At 54.5% G+C, this 21919-nt stretch overlaps 10 protein-coding genes across 10 annotated transcripts; 4 read left to right on the plus strand and 6 right to left on the minus strand.

Annotated features, from left to right (window-relative positions):
• Positions 1–412: 412 nt before the first annotated feature.
• On the plus strand, positions 413–1255 carry NCS57_00165100 (Respiratory supercomplex factor 1, mitochondrial; the record flags this gene model as incomplete). The annotated part of the gene is made up of 3 exons (XM_053051708.1): positions 413–471; positions 531–601; positions 687–1255. The coding sequence occupies 3 exons, from the start codon at positions 413–415 to the stop codon at positions 1253–1255; spliced, it is 699 nt and encodes a 232-aa protein (XP_052920223.1).
• Positions 1256–1543: 288 nt separating this feature from the next.
• NCS57_00165200 (Restriction of telomere capping protein 5) lies at positions 1544–3432 on the minus strand (the record flags this gene model as incomplete). Its single annotated transcript, XM_053051709.1, has 2 exons — positions 1544–3298; positions 3367–3432. 2 exons carry the CDS (start codon positions 3430–3432, stop codon positions 1544–1546), a joined length of 1821 nt encoding a protein of 606 aa, XP_052920224.1.
• A 442-nt stretch (positions 3433–3874) lies between these two features.
• NCS57_00165300 (uncharacterized protein) lies at positions 3875–5146 on the minus strand (the record flags this gene model as incomplete). Its single annotated transcript, XM_053051710.1, has 1 exon — positions 3875–5146. The coding sequence occupies one exon, from the start codon at positions 5144–5146 to the stop codon at positions 3875–3877; it is 1272 nt and encodes a 423-aa protein (XP_052920225.1).
• A 1146-nt stretch (positions 5147–6292) lies between these two features.
• On the minus strand, positions 6293–8229 carry NCS57_00165400 (phosphoribosylaminoimidazole carboxylase; the record flags this gene model as incomplete). Its single annotated transcript, XM_053051711.1, has 3 exons — positions 6293–7250; positions 7322–7355; positions 7404–8229. The coding sequence occupies 3 exons, from the start codon at positions 8227–8229 to the stop codon at positions 6293–6295; spliced, it is 1818 nt and encodes a 605-aa protein (XP_052920226.1).
• Positions 8230–8881: 652 nt separating this feature from the next.
• NCS57_00165500 (uncharacterized protein) lies at positions 8882–11189 on the minus strand (the record flags this gene model as incomplete). The annotated part of the gene is made up of 2 exons (XM_053051712.1): positions 8882–10877; positions 10936–11189. The coding sequence occupies 2 exons, from the start codon at positions 11187–11189 to the stop codon at positions 8882–8884; spliced, it is 2250 nt and encodes a 749-aa protein (XP_052920227.1).
• Positions 11190–12366: 1177 nt separating this feature from the next.
• NCS57_00165600 (Hydrolase-4 domain-containing protein) lies at positions 12367–13827 on the plus strand (the record flags this gene model as incomplete). Its single annotated transcript, XM_053051713.1, has 5 exons — positions 12367–12479; positions 12539–12612; positions 12671–12905; positions 12977–13680; positions 13739–13827. The coding sequence occupies 5 exons, from the start codon at positions 12367–12369 to the stop codon at positions 13825–13827; spliced, it is 1215 nt and encodes a 404-aa protein (XP_052920228.1).
• Positions 13828–14474: 647 nt separating this feature from the next.
• Positions 14475–16273, plus strand: NCS57_00165700 (Glycylpeptide N-tetradecanoyltransferase; the record flags this gene model as incomplete). The annotated part of the gene is made up of 3 exons (XM_053051714.1): positions 14475–15187; positions 15240–15822; positions 15872–16273. 3 exons carry the CDS (start codon positions 14475–14477, stop codon positions 16271–16273), a joined length of 1698 nt encoding a protein of 565 aa, XP_052920229.1.
• A 749-nt stretch (positions 16274–17022) lies between these two features.
• NCS57_00165800 (AB hydrolase-1 domain-containing protein) lies at positions 17023–18292 on the plus strand (the record flags this gene model as incomplete). Its single annotated transcript, XM_053051715.1, has 3 exons — positions 17023–17036; positions 17135–17303; positions 17405–18292. The coding sequence occupies 3 exons, from the start codon at positions 17023–17025 to the stop codon at positions 18290–18292; spliced, it is 1071 nt and encodes a 356-aa protein (XP_052920230.1).
• A 692-nt stretch (positions 18293–18984) lies between these two features.
• On the minus strand, positions 18985–20074 carry NCS57_00165900 (Dolichyl-diphosphooligosaccharide--protein glycosyltransferase subunit 2; the record flags this gene model as incomplete). The annotated part of the gene is made up of 4 exons (XM_053051716.1): positions 19905–20074; positions 19621–19816; positions 19281–19568; positions 18985–19224 (listed from the first exon to the last, which is right to left on the minus strand). The coding sequence occupies exons 1-4, from the start codon at positions 20027–20029 to the stop codon at positions 18985–18987; spliced, it is 849 nt and encodes a 282-aa protein (XP_052920231.1). The 5' UTR covers positions 20030–20074.
• Positions 20075–20701: 627 nt separating this feature from the next.
• NCS57_00166000 (uncharacterized protein) lies at positions 20702–21720 on the minus strand (the record flags this gene model as incomplete). Its single annotated transcript, XM_053051717.1, has 2 exons — positions 20702–21287; positions 21341–21720. 2 exons carry the CDS (start codon positions 21718–21720, stop codon positions 20702–20704), a joined length of 966 nt encoding a protein of 321 aa, XP_052920232.1.
• Positions 21721–21919: the final 199 nt, after the last annotated feature.

Raw genomic sequence — 21919 nt, forward strand, 5'->3', positions numbered from 1 at the left:
GAGCTGGCGCGATGAAGCTTGGGGAATCCTGTACTGTTAAGACTGATTCAAGTAGATGTGGTGGTGTTTGAGTGATGACAAAGATACATTTCAAGAAGCTTGGAGAGATCCAAGCTGAAGTTTGGTGGGGCAGGCTCTCTATGTGGCCCGTGCGCACCTGTGACGGTCCGGACCACCATGGAAGGAACAAGCAGGAGGTACGTACCTCGCATCCGAAAGTGGAGCCCGTCCGTGGTCGGCGACAAAGTGATGATGCTTGTAATGGATGGATCGATCATGGGTCCCTCCACTGACGGAGCTGAATTTCCTCAGCCCACTCTTCTACGGTACATTCTTAACCTCGCATACATAGCTCGCCCAGCGCAAGCTACACCAGCATCTTCCGCCAGCAATTGCCCTCTTCCACGACACAATGGCTGACGGTCCACCCTCTATCCCGGGGCCTCTGCCCTCGTCCTTTGACAGCGACCAGTATGCTCTGCGTGCCCCGGCGTGTTGCGCCGTCAACTCCCCGCTCACGCAATAGACAGGGATTTCTACAACGAGCGTCCGATGCAGAAGGTCTTTCGCAAGATCAAGGAGGAACCTCTGATCCCGCTGGGTAATTAGCTTCCCGGGCACTCAAATGCCGCGTTCTTTTCCTCCGCCGAGATCAAGCACTCTAACAATTCCCTTCCTCCTACCAGGAATCGGCCTGACCAGTCTGGCCTTCGTCAACGCCTACCGAGCCCTCCGCCGGGGCGATTCGAAGCAGGCGAACCGCATGTTCCGAGCCCGAGTGGCAGCCCAGGGATTCACCGTGATTGCGATGCTGGCGGGCAGCATGTACTACCAAAAGGACCGCGAGAAGAGCAAGGAGCTGCGCCAACTCCAGGAGCAGCGGGACGCCGAGGAGAAGCGCCTCAAGTGGATCAGGGAGCTCGAAGCCCGAGACGACGAGGAGAAGGCCATGAAAGCTCGCCTGGAGCAGAGGAGGCAGCTGGTGCAGGCTCAGAGGGCCGAGGAGGCGGAGGCTGCGGCGGCGGCGGCGGCGGCGACCACTACAGAGGAGAAGCCCGAGGCGACGTCCGGCGGAACCGGGGGCATCCTCGGCCGGATCGGCCTGTGGCCTCAGGGCGAGAAAAAGGAGGAAGAGAAGAAGGCTGCCGAGGAACTTGTGGAGGAAACTGCAAGCGACAAGCCGGGAAAAAAGAAGAATCCAAAGAGCTCTCTTGGTGATCTCGGCGAGATCATCTCGTCCCAGAAGAAGGACTAACTCAACAACAACGGCACCCACAAAAAAAAGCTGGAGCCGGAGCGGAGCGGAGCCTTGTACAATCACTTTGAAGCATACTATGTACGATAGCGGATGGGCGGTGCCTTTGAGCGCAGCATGGCTCTACTCTTAGAACGGTGTTAATGATGGATAACGTCATGAAGCTGATGATGTCGGAGGCGCCGGTCCCCCGACTCAGCCCTCCTGTTTATTTGCTTGCCCCGTTGAGAACGTTTACTGCGAAAATACCCGTCAATATGAGCAAGATATCGACAGATGCCTTCCTACCTATCCCATGGAGCCCCCGCTCCGAGCCCCTCCGATCAGCCCTGCCATCTCCAACAAAGCCCGATCCGCCTCTATATCCCCGGTTCCCAGGTTGATCTTGCGGCGGGCCTCGGCTTCCCGTTCCTCCCAGGCCCATCTCTCGGCCTGCGCTCGAGCTTCTGCATCACCGCCACATCCCCAAACCTCGAGGCTCTCGATCTGAAAGCGTTCTTGAAAGTCGAATTTCCTCACCGAACTCGAGCGGAACGCGCCCCCTCGTGAGGTAAAGTCATGGTTGAAGACTGCAAACTCGAATGAATCGTCGAGCGTCAACGAGACGGGACCCAGATGCAACATGTCGGCTTTTCGGTGAGCCTGTGACGGATGAGGGTGCGGACACCCAAATGACAACATGGGATGGTGCGCCGGCGCCTTGGTAAAGGTAACGTAGTCTTTGTTGATGGTGGATGCTGGAAAGACGTCGTGAATTGGTTCCAGTTGGAAGAGAACTGTGTCCGAGTCGCCAAAGCATTCCCTGTGAGTGTGTTTCCAAGGTTCCCTCACGTAGACGCCGAAGGTGAGTTGATCTGACTTGCTCCCGTGAGGAAATCTCTTTGTAGGGAGGGATGCCGCGAAAGCTGCTTCTTGGCCACCTTCGGGGATATCGCTGAGCCGTGTTCCACTGACCAAGAGTAACGTGGGAGCCTGCCAGTTGAACACCTTTGTCTGGAAACTTCCCATCGAGAAGCCTGCATCATTGCCAGAGTAGAGAAGTCTCACTCTGCGGAAAAGGTCTGAGCCAGGGAGGAAGAGTGAGATCTGGCACAGGGTGTTGTGGTTTAGGATCTCGCCAGAGTCGGTCAGGAGAGGCTGGGCCACCTTGGTTATAGGGGTATCATTTTGATGTTTGGAAAAGTCTAGGTTTTTGGAAAAGAGGAAATGTTCAAAAAGGCCGTTGAACCCGCGGAAAAGATTGGGGCAAATCACAGGGATGATGCTCTTGAAGTGGCTGTACTTGATTCCAGGAGATGTTTCGGCGTTGACAAACGAGGCCAGGATGCATTCAGCAGTTGCACGGAGGCCTTCTAGTTTCTCGCCAACAACGTGAGGCGAGTACAACGACAGGCTTTCCTGAGGATCGAGGGGAGCGGCCAGCAGAAGCAGCATCAGAAGTTTGCGAAAGTTGTCAGTCGGGATCGTCGCAGAATGGAACTTGGGAGCATGGCCCTGATCCACGGCTTCTTTAACGTCAAGCAACTCAAAGGCCGTCAAAACCAGGTCGTCATCTTCATCGTCGTCGTCATCGACTTCATCGCCCGCTTGATCCACTGCGAAGCCAGCAACATGCGAGTTCCCTTGGACTTTCTCATCCTTGCCATTAGGCTCTCCAAGTCGAGCAGCATCTGGAAGAGCATCGGATTCAGATGGTTTTCGATCAAAGACAGCCAAGCTCCTAAATAGCAGCTTGGTCCTGTCCGAGGAACCCCGCGCCAGCACGGTTCGGTACCGCTCAGTCATGATGACGATGACCATGATCATCCGGGGCAGCTCCAATACTACCGGGGCATCCTGAAGGAAGGGAAAGGCGCCCAGATACGACACGATTTGAAAAATGACAGGTGACGCGCCAAGGATGTCGGGGATCTCAAGGTAGCGAGCGATGGTATCCTCCTTCATGTACCTGATCAAATCTTGCTGATCTGCAAGGCTTTTGAAGACATCCTTGAGGGAGTAAAACTCGAGAGAAGTAAAACACTTGCTCCTGAACCTCTCTGCCTACATAGACGTGTCAGTTGGTCGTGAATGGCTTCTAACGCGGATGTGCGGTAGACTGGACAGCTCACCAGCTCATGAGTTAGCTCCTCATGCGACCGCCGCTGCGGTTGCTCATCCGAAAGATTCTGGCCCATCTTGAGAGACCTGCTCTACATTCATCACTTCGAGGTAGTAGGGTTGGCTCTGGTTCTCATGTATCTGGCGATTGATTGATGATGATATGATCAGGAGAAGCTGAAGCCTGGCCTGCCCAGGACGACTTCATGACATTCCGGGGCTGGTTGCTGACATGGATGATTGCCAGGTACGTACCCCCTACGTAATGCCAACCCCTGCTGTTCCTGCAAGGCGCAAGCCCAAAGATGGACGACTAGCGGCACGTGAGCCGGGTATTTACTCGGCCCGAATCTACTATACAACCCATGATGTCGTGTTGAAGCTATTCCCAGCTCACCATTACTACGATTCAGACTTGCTCTGCACTCGCAATCATAGAGATGACGCAAATTAACTATTACACTTAAAGCCTATCAGAATCCAAAGCTATCACCCAGAAACAAACCCGGATGCCTGTGTTCAGCGCTCGTGAGCTGCCCCATCGTTGGCAATCGAGAAATCTTCATGGTTTGGCGCCCACTTCTTGTCCTTCAGATAAAGCTTCCAAAAACAATCAAACTCCTCCTTTGCGATCTTGAATTCGCCATTACTCGCCTTCCTTGGAGCGGTGAACGTCCGTACGATCATGCCCTGGAGCCCCTCGCACCATCCCTCGTCCTTGATCTCCTTCAGCTTCTCAGCGACCTTGTAGTCATATGCCGCCTTAGCATCAGACTCTTCAGTGTCGCGGTGCTTTTGTCCGGGCTTACTCTGTTCAAGATCCTCATCGTTAGTGGAACTCGGGATGACCTTGGAATGCGGCTGACCTTCAAGCGGGCCGTTGACCAGCTCATCGCCGACTGATCGGCGCTCCTTGGGCTTATCCATAAAGATGGCCTTTGGGATGACGTCGAACTTCTCCAGGGCTTTCCTCATTGACTCGACCTTGGCCTTCTGGTTCAACTCCTTCTCGAGCATGCGGATGACCCAAGGCTGGTAGGGAGGGCCGTTGTGCACAAACAACTTGTGGAGCGCCGGGTTAAACTTCAGAAACTTGGAAGCCATTTCGCGAGTCTTCTTGTCGATCGTCCCAATCTTGAGGATCTGCTCGTCGGTGAGTCTGGGCTCCTGCATTGCGGATTGGCGCTTCTCAAGATCCCGGGCCTGGAGTTCCTTGGGCAGACGGCTGGTGTCGAAGAGGTCGCCCTCTGATCGCTTCTTCGGCCGCGGCTCCTTGTCGTCCTTTACTGTCATTGGGATGGCATCGTATCGCTCCAGGACTCCCCTGAGCCTGGGCATCTTGGCCTTAACCTCCAACTCCTTCTCGAGCAGGTAGACGGCCCGAGGCGAGAAGGGAGGATCACCCTCGCCAAACAGCTGCTGCACCTCCTTGCTGAAGCCCAGGAAAGTGGCCGCCCTCCTGCGGGTGCCCTTGTCCAGGGTTTGGACCTTCTGGAGCTGCTGGCTGCTCAGTCCGAGCCGCTGACCAGGCCTTAGCTTTGGGGCCGGCTTGACGTCGCGGGTGTGCAGTTCCCGCGTCTTGCCGCTCTTGGAACCCGTGAGCTCGCCAATATGGGACTCGGGGATGATCAGCTCTTCCGACACAATCTTCTTGGGGCCGACTTCCTCAAGGACCGTGACGCTTCTGCGGCCGTTGCGGCTGCAACCACAGCCACGGTGGCCACCTGGGAGCGCAACGGCCACGCTGAGGGTAGCCTCGAGGGCAAGGAGGAAAAGGGCAACGACACGCATTGCGGTGATAGTTGGTGATGGTACTTGAGAGATAAGATCCGTAACAAAGGCTGAGGTGCGCAGGGAGGAAAGGCAAACCAACTCGGAAAGAGATGGGTATTTTATACTTGATTCGGCCCAAGTCTTCCCATATCATTCACTCTGGAGTTGTCATTTATCCATGACAAATGTTGGGTTTTCGAATGGCTCATCACTGCTTAACCCCTCAAACTCTGGATGCATTCCATGGGCAGAGTTCGGTGGTTGGGGCGAGGTACATGTCAAGGTTCCTTGAAATCACCAGGGGCAGAAACAATTGCAGGGACGCATAGATGAGATACAAACACCTACCTAGAAATCCATACAATATTCAGTCCACCAGCTGTATGCTAACGTATTCTATACTTGTGTTGCTACCGAGAACGAATGATCATGTCACTCCATGACCCCATAGATGACTTCAACAGTTCAGCGGCTCAAGCCTTACAGGATGGGCTAAAGCTTGTTCTGCCAGTTAAGGGCAGATGTCTTACGGAGGCCTCAACTCAATCAGCGGATGAGGGGGGCAAGGGCCGAATGAACGCTATAACGACCAACTTGAGGAGGACAAGTCCCTGTCACTGAAGCCTTCCCCAAACTATGTCGTCGATGTCGGTGTCTGACAGAGCACGTGGGAGTAGCTTCACTCTTACTGGTCTCAGTATGTGCATTATGATTAGCAAGACTCGACAAAGTACATGCCAAAAACAGCCGACTGCGTTGGTTGAAAGCGTCAGAACTGCATTGAGGCGGCCAATCAAGCTGGCCACACCAATTCGTCCAATCACGATTACTCCCGCGTCTGCGTAAGTGAAGCAAATACTCTATTGCTCTTGTAGAACTCCTAGCGGGCGAAGATATCCCGCTCTTAGCCTAGTCATTTCATTAGCAATGATAAACGTGCTCAAGACAATTATCATGCTGGACATGGCATTTAATCTTTGCCAAACCTCCTATCCGTGTCTGTTGTTGAAATCGTATATTCGTGGTATCTGCAGCTATGGCTCTCTCTTATCATCCGTACTCCTACGTCTACTACAGCCCGAGCATTGCTACAAGTCCTTAAATCCTTACAGCCTTGATCTAGCAGCCATCAACGTTCCGTTTTTATTCATTTTACTTCACGTCTTACTTCTTTTCCAGGTACGCCTTCCACCCAATCTCCTGCAGCCTAGCCGCCTTGCCCTCAACCTCCTCGCCCATGCTCACCATGTAGTCGGCCATAGCCTTCCTGTACTTGGCATCGCCGGTGCCAAGAATGCGGACACTGAGCATACCGGCATTGGTAGAGTTGTTGATGCCAACCGTGGCCACGGGGCAGCCTCGGGGCATCTGAACGATGCTCAGCAGCGAGTCTTGGCCGTCGAGGTGAGTTGCCTTGACGGGCACACCGATAACGGGGATGGGCGTCTCGGAGGCCAGCATGCCAGGGAGCGCAGCTGCACCACCAGCAGCAGCGATGATTACTCGGATGCCGCGATCAGCAGCAGACTTGGCCAAAGCGCTCATAGTGTGTGGTGTACGGTGAGCAGAAGTGATGGTGAAGTCGTAGGGAACACGGAAGCGCTCCAGGACCTCGAATGCACCCTTGAGCACGTGCAGATCCGAGTCGGAGCCCATCGTCACAACGACCAAGGGGTTCTTGGTATCGCGCGAAGATGTTGGCGCGGGCGGTTGTGAAGTGGCAGCGGGAGCGGTGGGACGCAGCTGAGCTGAAGCAGCATCAAGACGGCCCTGACGGATGCTATCAACCTCCTTGATAAGAGGGGCAGCCAGTTCCTCAAGGTTGACCTCGGGGGAGTAGGAGGTGACAGTGATATGTCCAATCTTCCGGCCAGGCTTAGAAGACTTGCCATACAGATGCAGGAAAACGTCCATATCATCGTGGTAGTGAGTGTGGGTCAGGTCAACCAGCGCATCGTGGGAAGACTCCTGAGCACCACCAAGAATGTTGAGCATGATGGCACTAGACACGCGAGGCTGAAGCTTGAGGGAAGGGGGCACAATGTCGAGGATAGAGTAGAGTTGGGCCTTGTACTGGCTGAAGTAAGGGACAGCCTCGATGGTGTAGTGTCCAGAGTTGTGGCTAGACAGGGTCAGCATGCTTCAGGCAATTGCGACAGCTACGAGTCAGCCAAGGGGTAAAGCCAAACTTACGGTCTGGGGGCAACCTCATTGATCACCAGCTCGTCTATAGAATGTAAGCCTCTATCAGCTGGCGGTCATGCATGAAACCTACCGTTGGCCAGGAGAAACATCTCGACCGCAAAGACGCCCCTGCCCTTGACGGTTCTGATGACATCACAGGCAACCTTTCTCGCCTTCTCGCCGACCTCCTTCGAGACCTTTCCGTAAAACACCTTTGTGCAGATGCTCTCCTCGTGGACAGTCTCAACCGCGGGATAGGCGTAGACGTCCTTCAGGTTGCCAGCGTCGTCCTCGGTCCTCACAACCATGACGGCCAGCTCCTTGACAAAGGGCTGAAACTTTTCGGCGTACAGAGACAGCTTGCCCATATCCTTGATAGCCTCGGCAAAGTCCTCGGGGCCATTGACCTTGAAGTTTCCGCGGCCATCGTAGGAGCCCTTGCGGGCCTTGAGCATGAAGGGGAAGCCAAAGGTCTCAGCAGCCTTCTGGAGCGACTCCTGCATCAAGATGCCCGACTCGACCGAAATCTGAGGCGCAATGGGAATTCCAGCCTTTCCAAAGTGCTCCTTCTGGAGGTACTTGTCCTGGATCAGACGGAGGGTCTCCCACGAGGGGTGCACGGGCACCTTCTTGACCTGGCCGTCAACCTCAACACCCTTGGTGGCGATCTCCTCGAGAACCTCGGTGTTGATATGCTCAATCTCGACGGTGAGAATGTCACACCGCCTGGCGAGCTCCCGAATCTTCTCGGGGTCCTTGAAAGAGCCCTCGACGTGCTTCTCGTTCAGGTTGATCTGCTTGGTGGGGCAGTTGTTCTCATCCAGGACGACAAGCTCGATGCCCAGCAGCATGGCCTGCTCCTGGAGCATTCGGCCGAGCTGGCCACCGCCCAATAGACCAATGACTGGCTTCGCCATTATAACAAGAGAGCTGTGGGGTTATGGGGGATATCTTGTCGTGACTGAGAGAATTCGCACTCTGACTTTTCGAGCGCTGTCGGAGGGGTGCTGGGAACAAAATTGTTCCGGGATCGACGGCGGGAGAAGATGGGGCATTTTATCCAACTACAACCAACGCCAAATGTGCAAAGATGAGTCAAAGATAATTATTAATCCAGAACTGCAACTGGAAGCCTCAATTAGGATCATTTGTAATGATCAAGCCAGGAGGCATCAATGCACAATATGGTCTTCTTCGGCCTTCATCCCCATCGCTCACAGCAATGTCACAATATGGCACACGAAGCACCCCTCCTCTGATCTCCCATTAGCAAGAAACATAACCTCCTAGTTTGGGGAATAGAAAAGACTTGACAAATCTTTCATGCAAGCGGTATTCGCGTAACCAACAAAATCCTTGATGACACGGTTTCTCATTCGGATACCACAAAGTTGCGGATCGAGACGGGCCTACAAACCCTCAAAACACACAGCGCCTGTCCATAACCTTGATAACCACTCCACGCTCCGTACTTCGCCATGGCTCCCCATCCCGAACACCCCAATCAAATTTTACACACAAATCCCAAGTAACATCAGGGACAACAGACAAGTGTGGTCATAGACAACGTCATTGACCATCCGTGTCCTTGGCAGACACTGAGTTGATGAGTCGCTGGTATTTGGCTTGGGCCTCTTGCTCCGCATCTCGCAGAGGCTTTGAGGGCCCCTCGCCGGGTGGCGTTTCCGACTTTCCCTTGGATGTCCAGAGAACACCAGGTTTCGACACAGCCTTTGGCTCACGGGCCGGGTCAGGCTTAGGTGTAGATCCATTTGTCCTTGGTTCGTCCGAGATGGTGCCGTCCTTCTCGCCATCCCTGTCGGCTCTTGGAAGCCTCATCGCGAGCAACACGTATTCTGCGCGTGTCATGTTGTCCATCACATCGTCCATGTAACGCCGTACCTCATCCTGCGGGGCAACCACTCGGGCCAGATTCTCCAGATGGCGTCCAGACTGTGTAAAGATACGTATCGTAACAGGTTGATAATAGTCCAGCTTTGGGTCTCCGCCATATTCGGATGTACTTCCCTTGCGAACTATTAGGAATGACGCCACGACTTGTTGGCCTGATGGCGTCGGCGGATACTCCAGGATGCTGAATTTGGGGAAAAGATATCGATCTCCGCTTCCAAAGTCAAAGACAACAGCGGTGACGTCCGGCTTAGGGGCCGGCGGGGGGCCTTTGGACCGCAAGGCTTGGGGATTTGGTTGTGCCACAGTCTGTGGGGTTGGCGCCCTAGGTTGTCCATTCGGTACTCCATTGGGGGTGTGTTGTCGCACTTGTGATGGGGCAGGAGAGGGCCGCGGCGCCGCTCTCATCTCTCGATGTAGCCGATCAAGAATATCCTTTAGGTCCGTAGCATCCGTAAATCCAGGCCGTCCATCGGCAATCCGGCGAATCATGTCTCGGGTTCTGTGTTCCTCCAAAGCTGCCTTGACCAGCAAAACAACCAGCGGGTCACTTCCTTGTGGTGGCCGCAGTTCTGATGACTTCTGGTTGGGATTTGAGGCTAGAACAATGTCGAGAATAGTTCGAACCTCAACCGCAAAATACTTGACCGTTCTTCCATCCACCAGAAGTCGGTCCGCAGATGGCCCCTGCTGTCCACCGCGGCTGCGATATTCAGCATTCAGCTGATCGATAATCTTCTGAAAATGCGCTAGCTCGCCCTCTTTTGCCTGTCCAACAGCTACTCTCTTCATAAGATCACGAAGTTCAGCATCCCCTGATGCTTTTTGCGCAAGCAAAGCAATGACAGGGTCGTTGGCGGATGGCTTTGCTGCGGGTGCCGCAGGGGGGGGAGCTGGCGTCACTGGTTTCGCGAGGCCGGCTGTAGGCGTTGTATGTATGCTCGTGGCTGGTCGAGGGGCTGGTGACATGGGGGGGGCAGCCATTGGGCCAGGAGGTGGCCTCGTCGCTGGGATCGGGGCCGAAGCAGCCGGTAGCGCAGCGCCAGGAGGGATGGCAGCTGGTGGTGGAGGATTTGAGGGTGCACGAGCGATTGGAGGTGGTGTTGGGGATGGTGCCACAGGCACTCCTGCTGGTTGAGGCCTTGACTGGAGATTTGGGCTCGGTGAGGGGGTCATATTGTTCCCCGGAGCTGTTCCTGGCTGTCCAGCCTTCGGAGTAGGTTGCTCCTGGGGAACTCGAGGAAGCGGCTGTGGTGGTTGCGCTGGACTATGAGATGGACCTGGGGCCGGGCTGTGGTGCGGAGGCTTTGCTATTGTCGCCGTACTTTGAGTCGGAGTGCCAGCTCCTGAGGCTGGCGCTTGAGGCGGGGGCATTATGCCATTCGGAGGGCCATACTGAATAATGGGACGGTTTTGCTGAATCGGCTGGGGCTTTGGCTTAGGATCCTTGACGACATACATGGTAGCTTCGATAATGTGCGGTTCAATCGTGATCGTGACGGTGCCGACCTTTGACATGGTCTCCTTGGGCGGATTCTTGGGGTCTTCGTTGATGACGCCCTTGCGCTTGTGCGGTTTTGTCCAATATTTGGCAAAAAGACCATCGCTGATCCATTTTTGGCGAGATCGTGAAAGGGACTCGGCAAGGACGCCGCTTCACAGACGCGTCTGTCAGGACCAAGATTCCACGGTTTGGATTCGATTCGACTTACCTTTCGCCGACCGACTGGTAGTCCTTAGATGACAAGTCTTCCGACTGCGCGACTTCAACCGTGGGGAGCGGCTTGCCTGCCTGGATCGACTTGGGCAAAGGAGGCGGGGGAGGCTCTTCTGGCTCTGGAGCTGGAGGAGGCGCGGGGGGAGCAGCAGGCGTCGCGGAGCGTTCTCTCGGTGTGACATTGCGCTTTTTGGCAGCGTGATCGCCTCGAGCAGCGGCCCGGGCGGGCAGCTTGCGCTTCCGCTCCATGAAGTAGCTCTTGTAGCAGAAAAGACTACAGAGGACGCAACTGAAATCACACTGCGAGAGGGAAGCAAATCATTATAAGAAGGCCATACAAGGCGCGTCGGCAGTTGAAAGCAGAAAAGAAGCTCGCTATTGACGAGGTCGACGAGCACAAAAAGAGCCCGGAGCTAGGTCCGAAGCTGAGGCTGGGTATGGAGGGAATATCGAGCCAACATGGGAGGTGGAAGACGGAGGATGGAAGATGGAGATGGGGATTGGAAAGAGGAAAGCGGTAGCAGGGACACCAGCACCCGCGCCCACGGCCAGCAACCCGAGGCCCAGTGCTCTCCTACAGCATGGAGAGACAAACAGGGGTTCTTATTGGCTGGCAGCGCTGGAAAAAAGGCGGAGGGACCGCTAGCGTGCTGTGCTTGCTGAGCCTCTGATACCTCAGCGGGATTAGACCTAAGCTCCCGTGCCGCGTCTTCAGGGCCTGGGCAGTCTTCCCGAACCAAGCGCTGCAAATGTGATCAATCCATCCGGGATGGATGGGAATCATTCAGTGCCAAATCAGCTTCATGCATCAGGGCGCGTCCAGCCCAGCTTTCCCCAGCAACAACCTGGTCAGCGTGCAGAAGGCCCCCGCTAAACCTAAAGAGGCATTCTGCTCATGCCGTGACCAACTGGGCTATCAACAGCCTTCATATCAAGCTACGAGGCCAACGATTCGTCCGGTGAAATTGGCTTCGTGTCCAGACTTGGGCGCAAGAGTTTCAGCGATGCCCAAGTCTCGGTGACGTTTCTCCGCACGTGTAGGCGGCCGGCCAGTGGAGGTGGCCTTTGGTCAGATTCGAGGCTCAATTGGCTTGCTGTCGATTGGCGGCTCTGGTGGCCCCACTTCACACTTCACTTCAGGCGTGTTACAGCCGCATCGCTGACTGTGCAGCGGGTAAGACGCGCCTGCGCCTGCAGTACATCGGCCGCGGTGGCTCTCCCTCGTAATTGCAGGTACCTTTGATCACCGCGCTGTCGCCTTAGCGCGGATGCAGCAACGTCTGCTTCAACCTCAGGCCTCGGATTCAGACCCCGAGCATGACTCTGCACCTCCATACAGTCATGACATTTTCATTTCTAGCGTTTTGACGTATTCCTCTTTCCTGATAGACTTTTTAGAACTTTTCTCGAATTGTCTAGACCAGCCATGTCAATCCCCCTTCATCCCGCGCTGCGGACAGCCATCTGGGCGGTCGCGGCACCTCTGGGCCTGTACTGCATCTTCCTTGGCCTGGGCATGACTCCTTTCTTTCAGAGACAGTACGGCCAGCTTTCTAATCACAATGTGCACTGCAATCAATCTCTAACGCGGAAAATAGCTTTCTGTACGCTCACAAAATCAACACCCTCCTGTGGACAGACGTCAACAAGCCGCAGCAATGGGGTTTTGCTCGTGCGTCTCCCCTGCAATCTTCCGTGACACTCACATTGCCTCACACGCCACGCATCAGGAAATCAGGTGACTCCGTTTTCGCTCAAGACGCCAGATGGGGAATCCATCTATGCTTGGCACATCCTTCCGTTGCCTCTATACCTACAGAATGAGGCTTCGATAGAGTCGCAGAACCCAGGCTTCTCGGAAGACTTTACCAAGACCGAGTCGTTTCGCCTCCTCAAAGAAGATCCCGAGTCACGATTGGTGTTGTACTGTGAGTCGATCTCCGCTGATTCACTTGCACACACTGGGTAGGACTAACATTTACAACAGTCCACGGTGTGAGTGATACAGGTGACGAAGCAGGCATCAACTAACAAAGACAGAATGCTGGCCACATTGCGCAAGCCATCCGGCCTGATAGCTACCATTCTCTAACTGACACCTCGTCCTACCATGTCATTGCTATTGACTATCGAGGCTTTGGCCACTCCACCGGCGTTCCGTCCGAGGCAGGTGTCATTCAAGATGCTTCAACGCTTGTCGAATGGGCCATCAATGTCGCGGGGATTCCCTCCAGTCGCATCCAGCTCCTGGGTCAAAGCTTAGGTACGGCAGTTGTCAGCGGCGTCGCTGAGAAGTATGCTCTTCAGGGCGTCGAGTTTGCCGGCATTACACTTGTTGCCGGGTTCAGCGATCTGGCAAATCTACTCGTGGGTTACCGCATTGCCGGCATCTTTCCCGTTCTCGCGCCCTTCCGTGTCTGGCCCTGGCTAGTGCGCTACCTTCACCGCTTCATTGTCGACAAGTGGCATTCCGCTGATCGACTGGCCAACATTGTTCGACACACAAAGACGAGGCTAAGGATCAACTTGATCCATGCCAAGGATGACCGAGATATTCCCTGGACTGAGGACAACAAACTGTTCCGAGCAGCAGCACAGGAGACAGTAGGAATTCTCGACGAAGCCGAATTCGATGCTTGGAAAGAACAGCGGACCATCAGAAAGGGAGATGACGCATTCGTAACGACCTGGATGGCAGAGCCCAACATCATCATCCGACAAGAACTCTTCCCACATGGAGGTAGGCTAGATTGGTCTTGCTTGACTGTCAAGCATAACTGACTAACTTGACTGTGTAGGTCACAACGACATTATGGGATATGCACCTGTCGCCCTCGGTATTATGAGGGCGTTTGATCTACACGGAACGACTTACACTGAAGACTAGAGTCGGAAGATGCACAGATCTATCCAAACTCTCAAGAGGGCTCTTTCGAGACCTGCTTTTTCGTTGTGTACAAGAGACACTGTTCGGTCATGCTGTTGGATCTGAGTCTAGGTAGGTATGAATGAAGAGCTCCACGCGAAGGGCTTGGTGGGGATGTCACTGGAGAGCGTTGTTTAAGAGCCCAGATCTAGTAGAGGTCACCAATATCCATTTTGGTCTATAAGCGCTATTCCAGCACGCAAATTCTGGCTATGGTTGTCTGGAGAAGAGACTTGCTCTTGGTTCCACTTACACCAATGCTCGCAGACAGCCCAGTTAAACGTTGAAGCATAATTGCCTTTTTTAGCAAGAGTGTCAACACCAACAAAACTTTGCATCATCTAGAAGAATTCTAGATCTCTAGAATCACGGGCAAATTTTCAATTATTTTCGATCAAAATTCTTCTAAGTTCTCCTTTATCCTCAGAGCCTCGATTAAAACTCAACCCCGCATCCGGCAAGAAGACACTTGGGCATGACCCAGACCCAGACCCAGCACATGCCACTTGACTTGCCTGAAAATTACCCCACCATGAGCTTCCTCCCCACCAACGTCAATTGTTGGCTCCGACATCACCACACACCTCGACACCGCAACCCACTTCACCATGTCTGAGGAGTCCAAGCCGGTCGAGCCGGTGGTCGACGAGACCAGCACCGAGCTCAAGGGCAAGGCCATCGCCGAAGCCGAAGCTGAAGCCGAATCCGGCTCCGAGTCGGAGCACGACGAACATGACGAGCATGCCGATCCCAACGCCGCCGAGGGCTCCAGCGACAAGAAAAAGAAGAAGAAGAAGTCGAAGCGCGCCAAGGTCAAGGAGGCCCTGACCGGCCAAAAATCTGGCCCTACCGATTCCGACTTCCACAAGGCCCTTGACGGCCTCACTCCCCAGCAGATCAAGGAGTTTCTCGCCCTCAACCCGGCCCTGGCCAAGGAGGTGTCCAAGGCCTCGAGCAGCGAGAACCCCTCTGCCGATGAGGCCGCCGCCATGCTGCGCAAGATGAACCTCCAGGACATCATGACTGGACTTGCCGCCGGCGGAAAGAATGCCAAGGACATGGGCTCTTACAAGTTCTGGCAGACGCAACCTGTGCCCAAGTTTGGCGAGGACTCGACTCTGAAGGAGGGTCCCCTCCGCATCCAAAAGGTCGAGGAGGTGGACAAGGAGCCTGCGCCTCTGATCGCCGGTTTCGAGTGGGTGACGATGGATCTGACTGATGACGAGGAGATCAAGGAGGTGTATGAGCTCCTCAACAAGCACTATGTTGAGGACGACGAGGCCATGTTCCGCTTCAACTACTCTCCCTCTATCCTTCGATGGTAAGTCCCTCTTCTCAGATATGTATACCCAACTGGTTGCTGACACTTGCAGGGCCATGATGCCTCCTGGCTGGAAGAAGGAGTATCACGTTGGCGTTCGCGCCACCCAGTCGCGCAAACTCGTCGCCTTCATCTCAGCCATCCCCGTCAGGCTGCGCGTTCGCGAAAACTTCATCACCTGCTCCGAGGTCAACTTCCTCGCCATTCACAAGAAGCTTCGAGGCAAGCGCCTCACTCCCGTCCTCATCAAGGAGATTACCCGCCGCAGCAACCTTAACGAGATCTGGCAGGGTCTCTACACTGCTGGTGTCGTCCTCCCCAAGCCCGTCAGCACATGCCGGTACTTCCACCGTGCCCTTAACTGGCAGAAGCTGTACGAGTGCGGCTTCAGCCCTCTTCCCCCTAACAGCAAGCCTCAGTACCAGATTCGCAAGTATCACCTACCCGAGAGCACAAGCACCAAGGGTCTGCGCCCGATGGAGGAGAAGGATCTCGAAGCCGTCATGGATCTGTACAAGCGATACACATCTCGTTTCGATATGACACCCGAGTTCACTCGTGAGGAGGCCTATCACTGGTTTGTCCCTAAGATTGAGCCCAGCGGAGAGCAGGTTGTGTGGACATACGTTGTTGTGGTGAGTGATCTTGATCTTGTTGAATAACGCACGCTGACCATTCTCTCAGGATAACGACAACAAGATTACCGACTTCTTCTCCTTCTTCTGCATTGAATCCTCTGCTATTGGTAACACCAAGCACAGCGTTATCAAGGTTGCCTACATGTTCTACTATGGAACCGAGGTGGCCCTGCAAGAGACTTTTGACAAGGCCGCGCTTAAGAAGCGCCTCAACGAGCTCGCGCACGACGCTCTCATCCTCGCCAAGCAGTACAAGTTTGACGTCTTCAACGCCCTCACCCTCATGGACAACGCCCTCTTCCTGGAGCAGCAAAAGTTTGGTGCAGGTGATGGCCAGCTTCACTACTACCTGTTCAATTATCGCCTCAACCCCATCGGCGGTGGTGTCGATCGCAAGAACCACCTTGATGAGGAGAACCTCAGTGGCATCGGTTTGGTGATGCCTTGAGTAGACTGTACATGATGGGTGGCCAGCTGGGTTCTGGTGGAGTTGAGCGGTTGTGAGCCTTCAAGTTACATCTAGGAAAGAAGCCCAAAAAGAAATCAAGAAATGAATTCCCATGAAGCCATATGTTTAGAAGCAACGGCTGCAATCATACAAGTTAACACCCCATGGCCTTTATGTGACATGATACTCGACAAGTCAACCTAGCGTTGGCAACCACAAACCCATCGTTAAAGGCCTCATGCCACGTCTAGGCCTGCAATGCACAGAACAAGGCCTCTCTGGCCTACGCAATGTCCCAGCTCTCACCTCGGCTGGAATACGAGGTCCCTGCTGTCTTTGGGTCTAGCTCAGGCACGTGGCATGTCTGGGGTTTCTACGGGTTTCTGGGGGGGCGGAAACATCAGATCGCCGAAAAGCGCTATCTCACTCCACATCTTGACAACGACAAACAACGACCCTGGCGGCATCTTGTGTATTTTTGTATCATTTTTAGGCATATTGAGCATTCATAAACCTCGTTTGCATATCGTGTTGTTGCAGCGCTTCAGAACCAGTTCAGGTGAGAATGCTGCTGACTGGTTGCTTGTGGCGGCCTGCTGATAACTTCAGAGACAGTCAAGAATCCACATGCTTGGCATCGGGTGCCTGTAGACGAGTACAGAAGCTATCCCTGGAAGTTCAGGACGGGTATAAGCAGAGACCGTGGATGCACTAAGCCAAGGACACTGTGAAGCAAACAATCAAGACCCATGGCGTCGACCGGGTAAGTCAATAACAACTTCTCTCTTGTCCTTTCCTCTTCTTCTTCTTTTGGTACTCCTCACTTCCCTCTCATCCTCTCGCTGACATGCGCCGTCGCAGATATCCTGCGTTCCCCTCAACAGAGGAGACGCTCAAACACCCAGCGTATCCAGCTACCATATGGGCGCTGGAACCTCACCAGAAGGGGAAGCTCCCTGTGGCAAAGGACCGCGGTGGTCCTGTGAATATCGCGTGGGAGGTCCATGGCGACGGACCGATCAAGCTTGTGGTACGTTGCCCCCGTTGTAATTTTCCTCGGCCAGCCTACTTCACTCCTCTACCACTCCCCTCAAATATGCGGCAATTCGGTCTCAAACTGACTGTGATCAGCTTATCATGGGTCTGGTTGGCGCTCTGACCTCGTGGCAGCGCCAGACAAAGTACTTTGGCCATGACCGCGGCGACAGGTACTCGGTCCTGCTCATCGACAACCGTGGCATAGGCGGCAGCGACAAGCCCCTCAGCCGCTACTCGACGAGCGAGATGGCCCTGGACGTCATCGAGGTCCTCGAACACATCGGCTGGACATCTGAACGTCAGCTCAACGTAGCCGGCATCTCCATGGGCGGCATGATCGCCCAAGAGATGGCCATGCGCATCCCCAAGCGCCTCCAGTCTCTCTCACTGCTCTGCACGTCTGCGGGGCTGACCCAGGGCGCAAAGGGTTTGTTTGAAACCCTGTCTGAACGCGTGGGCTTCATCATCCCCAAGTCGATGGAGCGCAACATCTCCGACACGGGTCTGCAGCTCTTCACGCCCGAGTGGCTCGCCGCCCCGGACTCCGAGACCCTCCCGGAGCCGGGCGTCACTCCCCGGTGCGGGCCTCCTCCCCCGGAGGTCGGCCCGGTGTATCGCCTCTTCGACTCCAACTTTCAGCGCTTCCAGGCGCAGGAGCTCACGAAGCGGCTGGACCCGGACACCTTCACCACGGGGGGTCTCATGTGCCAGCTCACAGCGGCGGGCCTGCACCGCAAGTCGGACGAGCAGCTGCGCCAGATTGCCGACACTGTCGGGCGGGAGCGCATCCTCGTCATGCACGGCACGCGCGACAACATGATCAAGTTGCATAACGGTGAGAGGCTCATCCAGGTGATGAGGCCCGGTGTTGGGCTCATCGAGGACGGCATGGGTCATGCCCCCCCGATGGAGCGGGCGCAGTGGTTCAACAGCGTGTTGGAGGAGCGGCTGGGCATGTGGACCAAGATTGTAGATGAGTGACGATGTATATGAGATCTAGATTCGCTAGTTTTGGAAAGAAATGTTTGAGAAGGCAAGGAAGTAGGCATGTTCGCATGATAGAGGCATGAGGGCAAGGAGGTGAGATGAAGTGAAGACAACTAGGGTTCCACGAACCGAGGCGGCGGATGTGCATGTCTCAGGGTGGGAAGGGCATGGTTGCAGATAAAGTCTCATTTCATGTGTATTTATGTTGAATAGGATAATCTCGAGACAGGTATATAGTTGCATGGTATCATACAGGCTCGATCAGCCGTCAGCCCCAACTCGGTGATCTGAACAAGGGCGATGAGGCACTTGATGTGGAGACGTACTTTTTTATCGAAGCACTTTCATATATGCTTCAACACCAAAGAGTTTCGAATCTCGAGTCCATTTGTCTATCATACATCCCATCGAAGTGCCCAGGTCTACGTTTCGACTCATCCTCGGCACGAGTGGCCCGCCAATCCCTCTATCCACGCTCATAGAATTCGCTAGATTTTTGATGTTACAGAGTTCCAGCGTGCGCCGTCCATCATATACATGTCCAGACCCTTTCTTGCGATAAAATGCTTTTGAATACGACCTATCCTCTGGCTTTCTCAAAGCTCAGGCTGACCAGCGTGTCGCTATGTCTTGGAGAACCAGCCAGTCTATCGAGTAAAGTAAAGACCCTTGTCCATTGAAGCCGTTCACCTCTCGCCGGCAAGTCGTCGGCTCTGAACCTCGCTCAGAGCCTTGGTACCGCTCAGGAAGGACACGGCGCCGAGAAGGGCGACAACGGGCAGGGTCTGGAACAGGTTCCAGGCGCTGTAGTAAAGGAAGAAGGTTCCCTCAATGGCAAAGATGGATCCAAAGAAGACGGCGTGCGAGACCGGCGCAGCACCGAGGGCCTTGGTGATATGGTTGACGTTGGCACCCAGAGCGAGCCACTGCAACACGTTAGCAATCGTTCCAACCACGGCATGTTTCATCTCGGTGTACATACAGCCAGAAAAAGGGTGGGAACAGCAGCCGCAATGGCCAGCACAAAGGCGAGAGAGATGACGACGGGGGGGCTCTTGGGGTCGGCGCGGAAGATGTGGTTGATCTGGGCTCGGGGGCCGTATCGCACAGGAGCGTCGTACTGGGGCGCGGGAGCGTTGGGATCAAGGCGAATCTCGATCTCGAAGACGGGGGAGATCAGAGGGTCGGAAGAACCGAAGGAGCCCAGGACCAGGTTGGCCTTGAGGGGGGTGTCGGAAAGGAGCAGCTGGATAGGGAGGTCCTTGTGTGTCTGGAAGTCATGTTAGCGACAGCGCAGCGTCGACAGTGAGGCAATCGCATACAATCTCGACTGATCCCTTTCCAGACGCCTTGATGGTGAGGGGGTAAGGGGCCTCGAGGCCGGTCGCTTCGGTGAGGACGAGGAAGGCCTGGTGAGGTCGCTTGGCCTTGGAAGCTTCGGTTGTGGTCAACGAGACCTTGATGCTGTCGGTGTGGCCGAAAACGAGGGCGTTCTTGGTAGGCTTCTGTTCGGCGAACCTATTGCAAGAGTACTTGTAAGCGCGTGTTCATTATGAAGATGCCCATTGACTGTAATCGCATCATCATGGGATGTAGGAGAGCTTACTTCTGGGTGACGCCGTCGGCCTTCTTGGAAGAGACAGTCACGGAGCCATCGGTAAATCCCCAGGATGAGGCAGCGCTCGCGACGCCCGAGAGCAGAAGCAGCGACGATGCGATTGAGAAGCGCATGATTTCGAGGGGTGGTCGCAGGGTCGATTCGTTGGTTGGAGGGAAGTGGACAGCGTGAGATGGATCTCGAAATGGGTAGCTCTAGACGACGTTGCTCGAGAGCGTTACGTGGTGAGTAGTGGTTGTGTTTGATTGGTCAAAGCTATACGGTGTGGGGCGCTCCTTGGCTTCAGGGTAAAAGAGCATGCTCCAAGACGGAGAGATAGCAGTCAGGCCCAGGCCAGTTCTTCTAATTCAATAGGTATTTGGGTAGTGATTAGGGATTTAATTTATTTATCGCTGTGAATTCTTGAGTAATCATTTTTCTCTATATTTTTCTTAATTTATTTTCATGCTCTTTTACCATCTTTGTCATCGAAGGCGCCTCACACAACAACGCGCAGCTAACACTTCATACTATTATTCATTACTCTGAACCAAAAGCTCGAATTATTTAACCACACGATCTTGTTTCTCTTTGTCTTCCTCTTCCGTCTTGTATTCCAGATAAGATCATCTGGTTTATTTCACATAAATATTGCATGTACGTGTCAGATCTCTCATTCTCATGACCGTGGCTTGTTCAATGCGTTATTGTGACCACTTACACCAAGCACTGGATCATCTCGACATCGACTACAAGAAAACTGGATATCTAAGAAAGGTCATAAATGCATTCATGGTATATCCACCCTATTCACCCTTAATCTCGGACTGATGCCCCTTGATAGCCTCTTTCTCCTCTGCCGTCAGCTCAATTCCAAAGTACTCCTTCAAAGCCTCCACCCTCTCCGCCTCACTCTTACACTCCCTCACCACCACCGTCTTGCCGCCAAGATTCTCCTTGATCACCTCGTTGATCAACATCCTCTTGCCATAAACCTCCTCACCCGTGGGTGTTCCCACCTTGGCCCTCCGTAGAAACTTAACCACCAGCACTGTCGACGTCTGGAAGCTCCGCGTGCTGGTGCCCGTGTAGCAGTTGGAGACCTCAAAGTCGGCGGGCAGCCACTCGACTGAGTGGCTGAAGGCGTACAGGCTCGCCCACGGCTGGTCGGCGGCGTTGCGGCACTGGTAGATCCACAGGCGACGGCCCGCCGTGAGTTCTGTCTGGCCCGGGATAAAGTCCTTGATGAGCCGGGCGTCCTGCGTGCCCATGTTGCGCCACTCGGCGCCCTCGACCAGCGGCATCGGCTGCGTGGGGCCGTCGCCGCCGAAAGAGGCGTCGAGGACCCAACGGGTGTTGTCCGGGAGCGTCACGATATTGACGATGTGAACCCTGTAAGCGTGTAAGTCGAAATGACTTATCTGTATTACTTCAAGTAAACTCACCAGCCAGGATATCCACCATGAGGAACACCGTCCTTACGGAGTCTCACTCTTACTCCCACGGGATACACCTGAAAGCCGAGAGCGCGAAGCATGTAACAAAAGAACAAGTTGCTCTCCATGCAATAACCTCCCCTGCCACGGCCGCCGCCGACAATCTTGTCAAACAGCGCCTGCGGGTCGAGAGTCACGTCTCGGTGCGACGAGTAGTGCAGCGTCAGGTTGTCGTAGGGCACCGTGGAGAGCATGTGCTGGTGCAGCACAGTGAGAAAGGCATGGTCCAGGATAGGCTCGCTGCCGCTGCCGACGTAGAACTCGTGAGGGATTTCAAGGTGCTTGAGAAACTGGGCGACCTGCGCCTCGGAGTATACGGCTGAAGACATGGTGGTGAAGTGCAGAGTCTGAAGTAAGAGAGTCTAACATCAGAACCAAGCGGACAAGTGAGTATTTCAGATAAAGGCCCAGCCCGAGAGACAAAGTGCAAACACCGACGTCAGATCGAAAGATAAACGACATCCCCCCTCGTCTATTTGTCCCGCAAAGCAGCAAAGGGACCGCAAGGGGAACCCATGCCCGTTGGTC

The sequence above is a fragment of the Fusarium keratoplasticum genome, chromosome 1, assembly GCF_025433545.1.
Source record: "Fusarium keratoplasticum isolate Fu6.1 chromosome 1, whole genome shotgun sequence".
Lineage (NCBI taxonomy): Eukaryota > Fungi > Ascomycota > Sordariomycetes > Hypocreales > Nectriaceae > Fusarium > Fusarium keratoplasticum.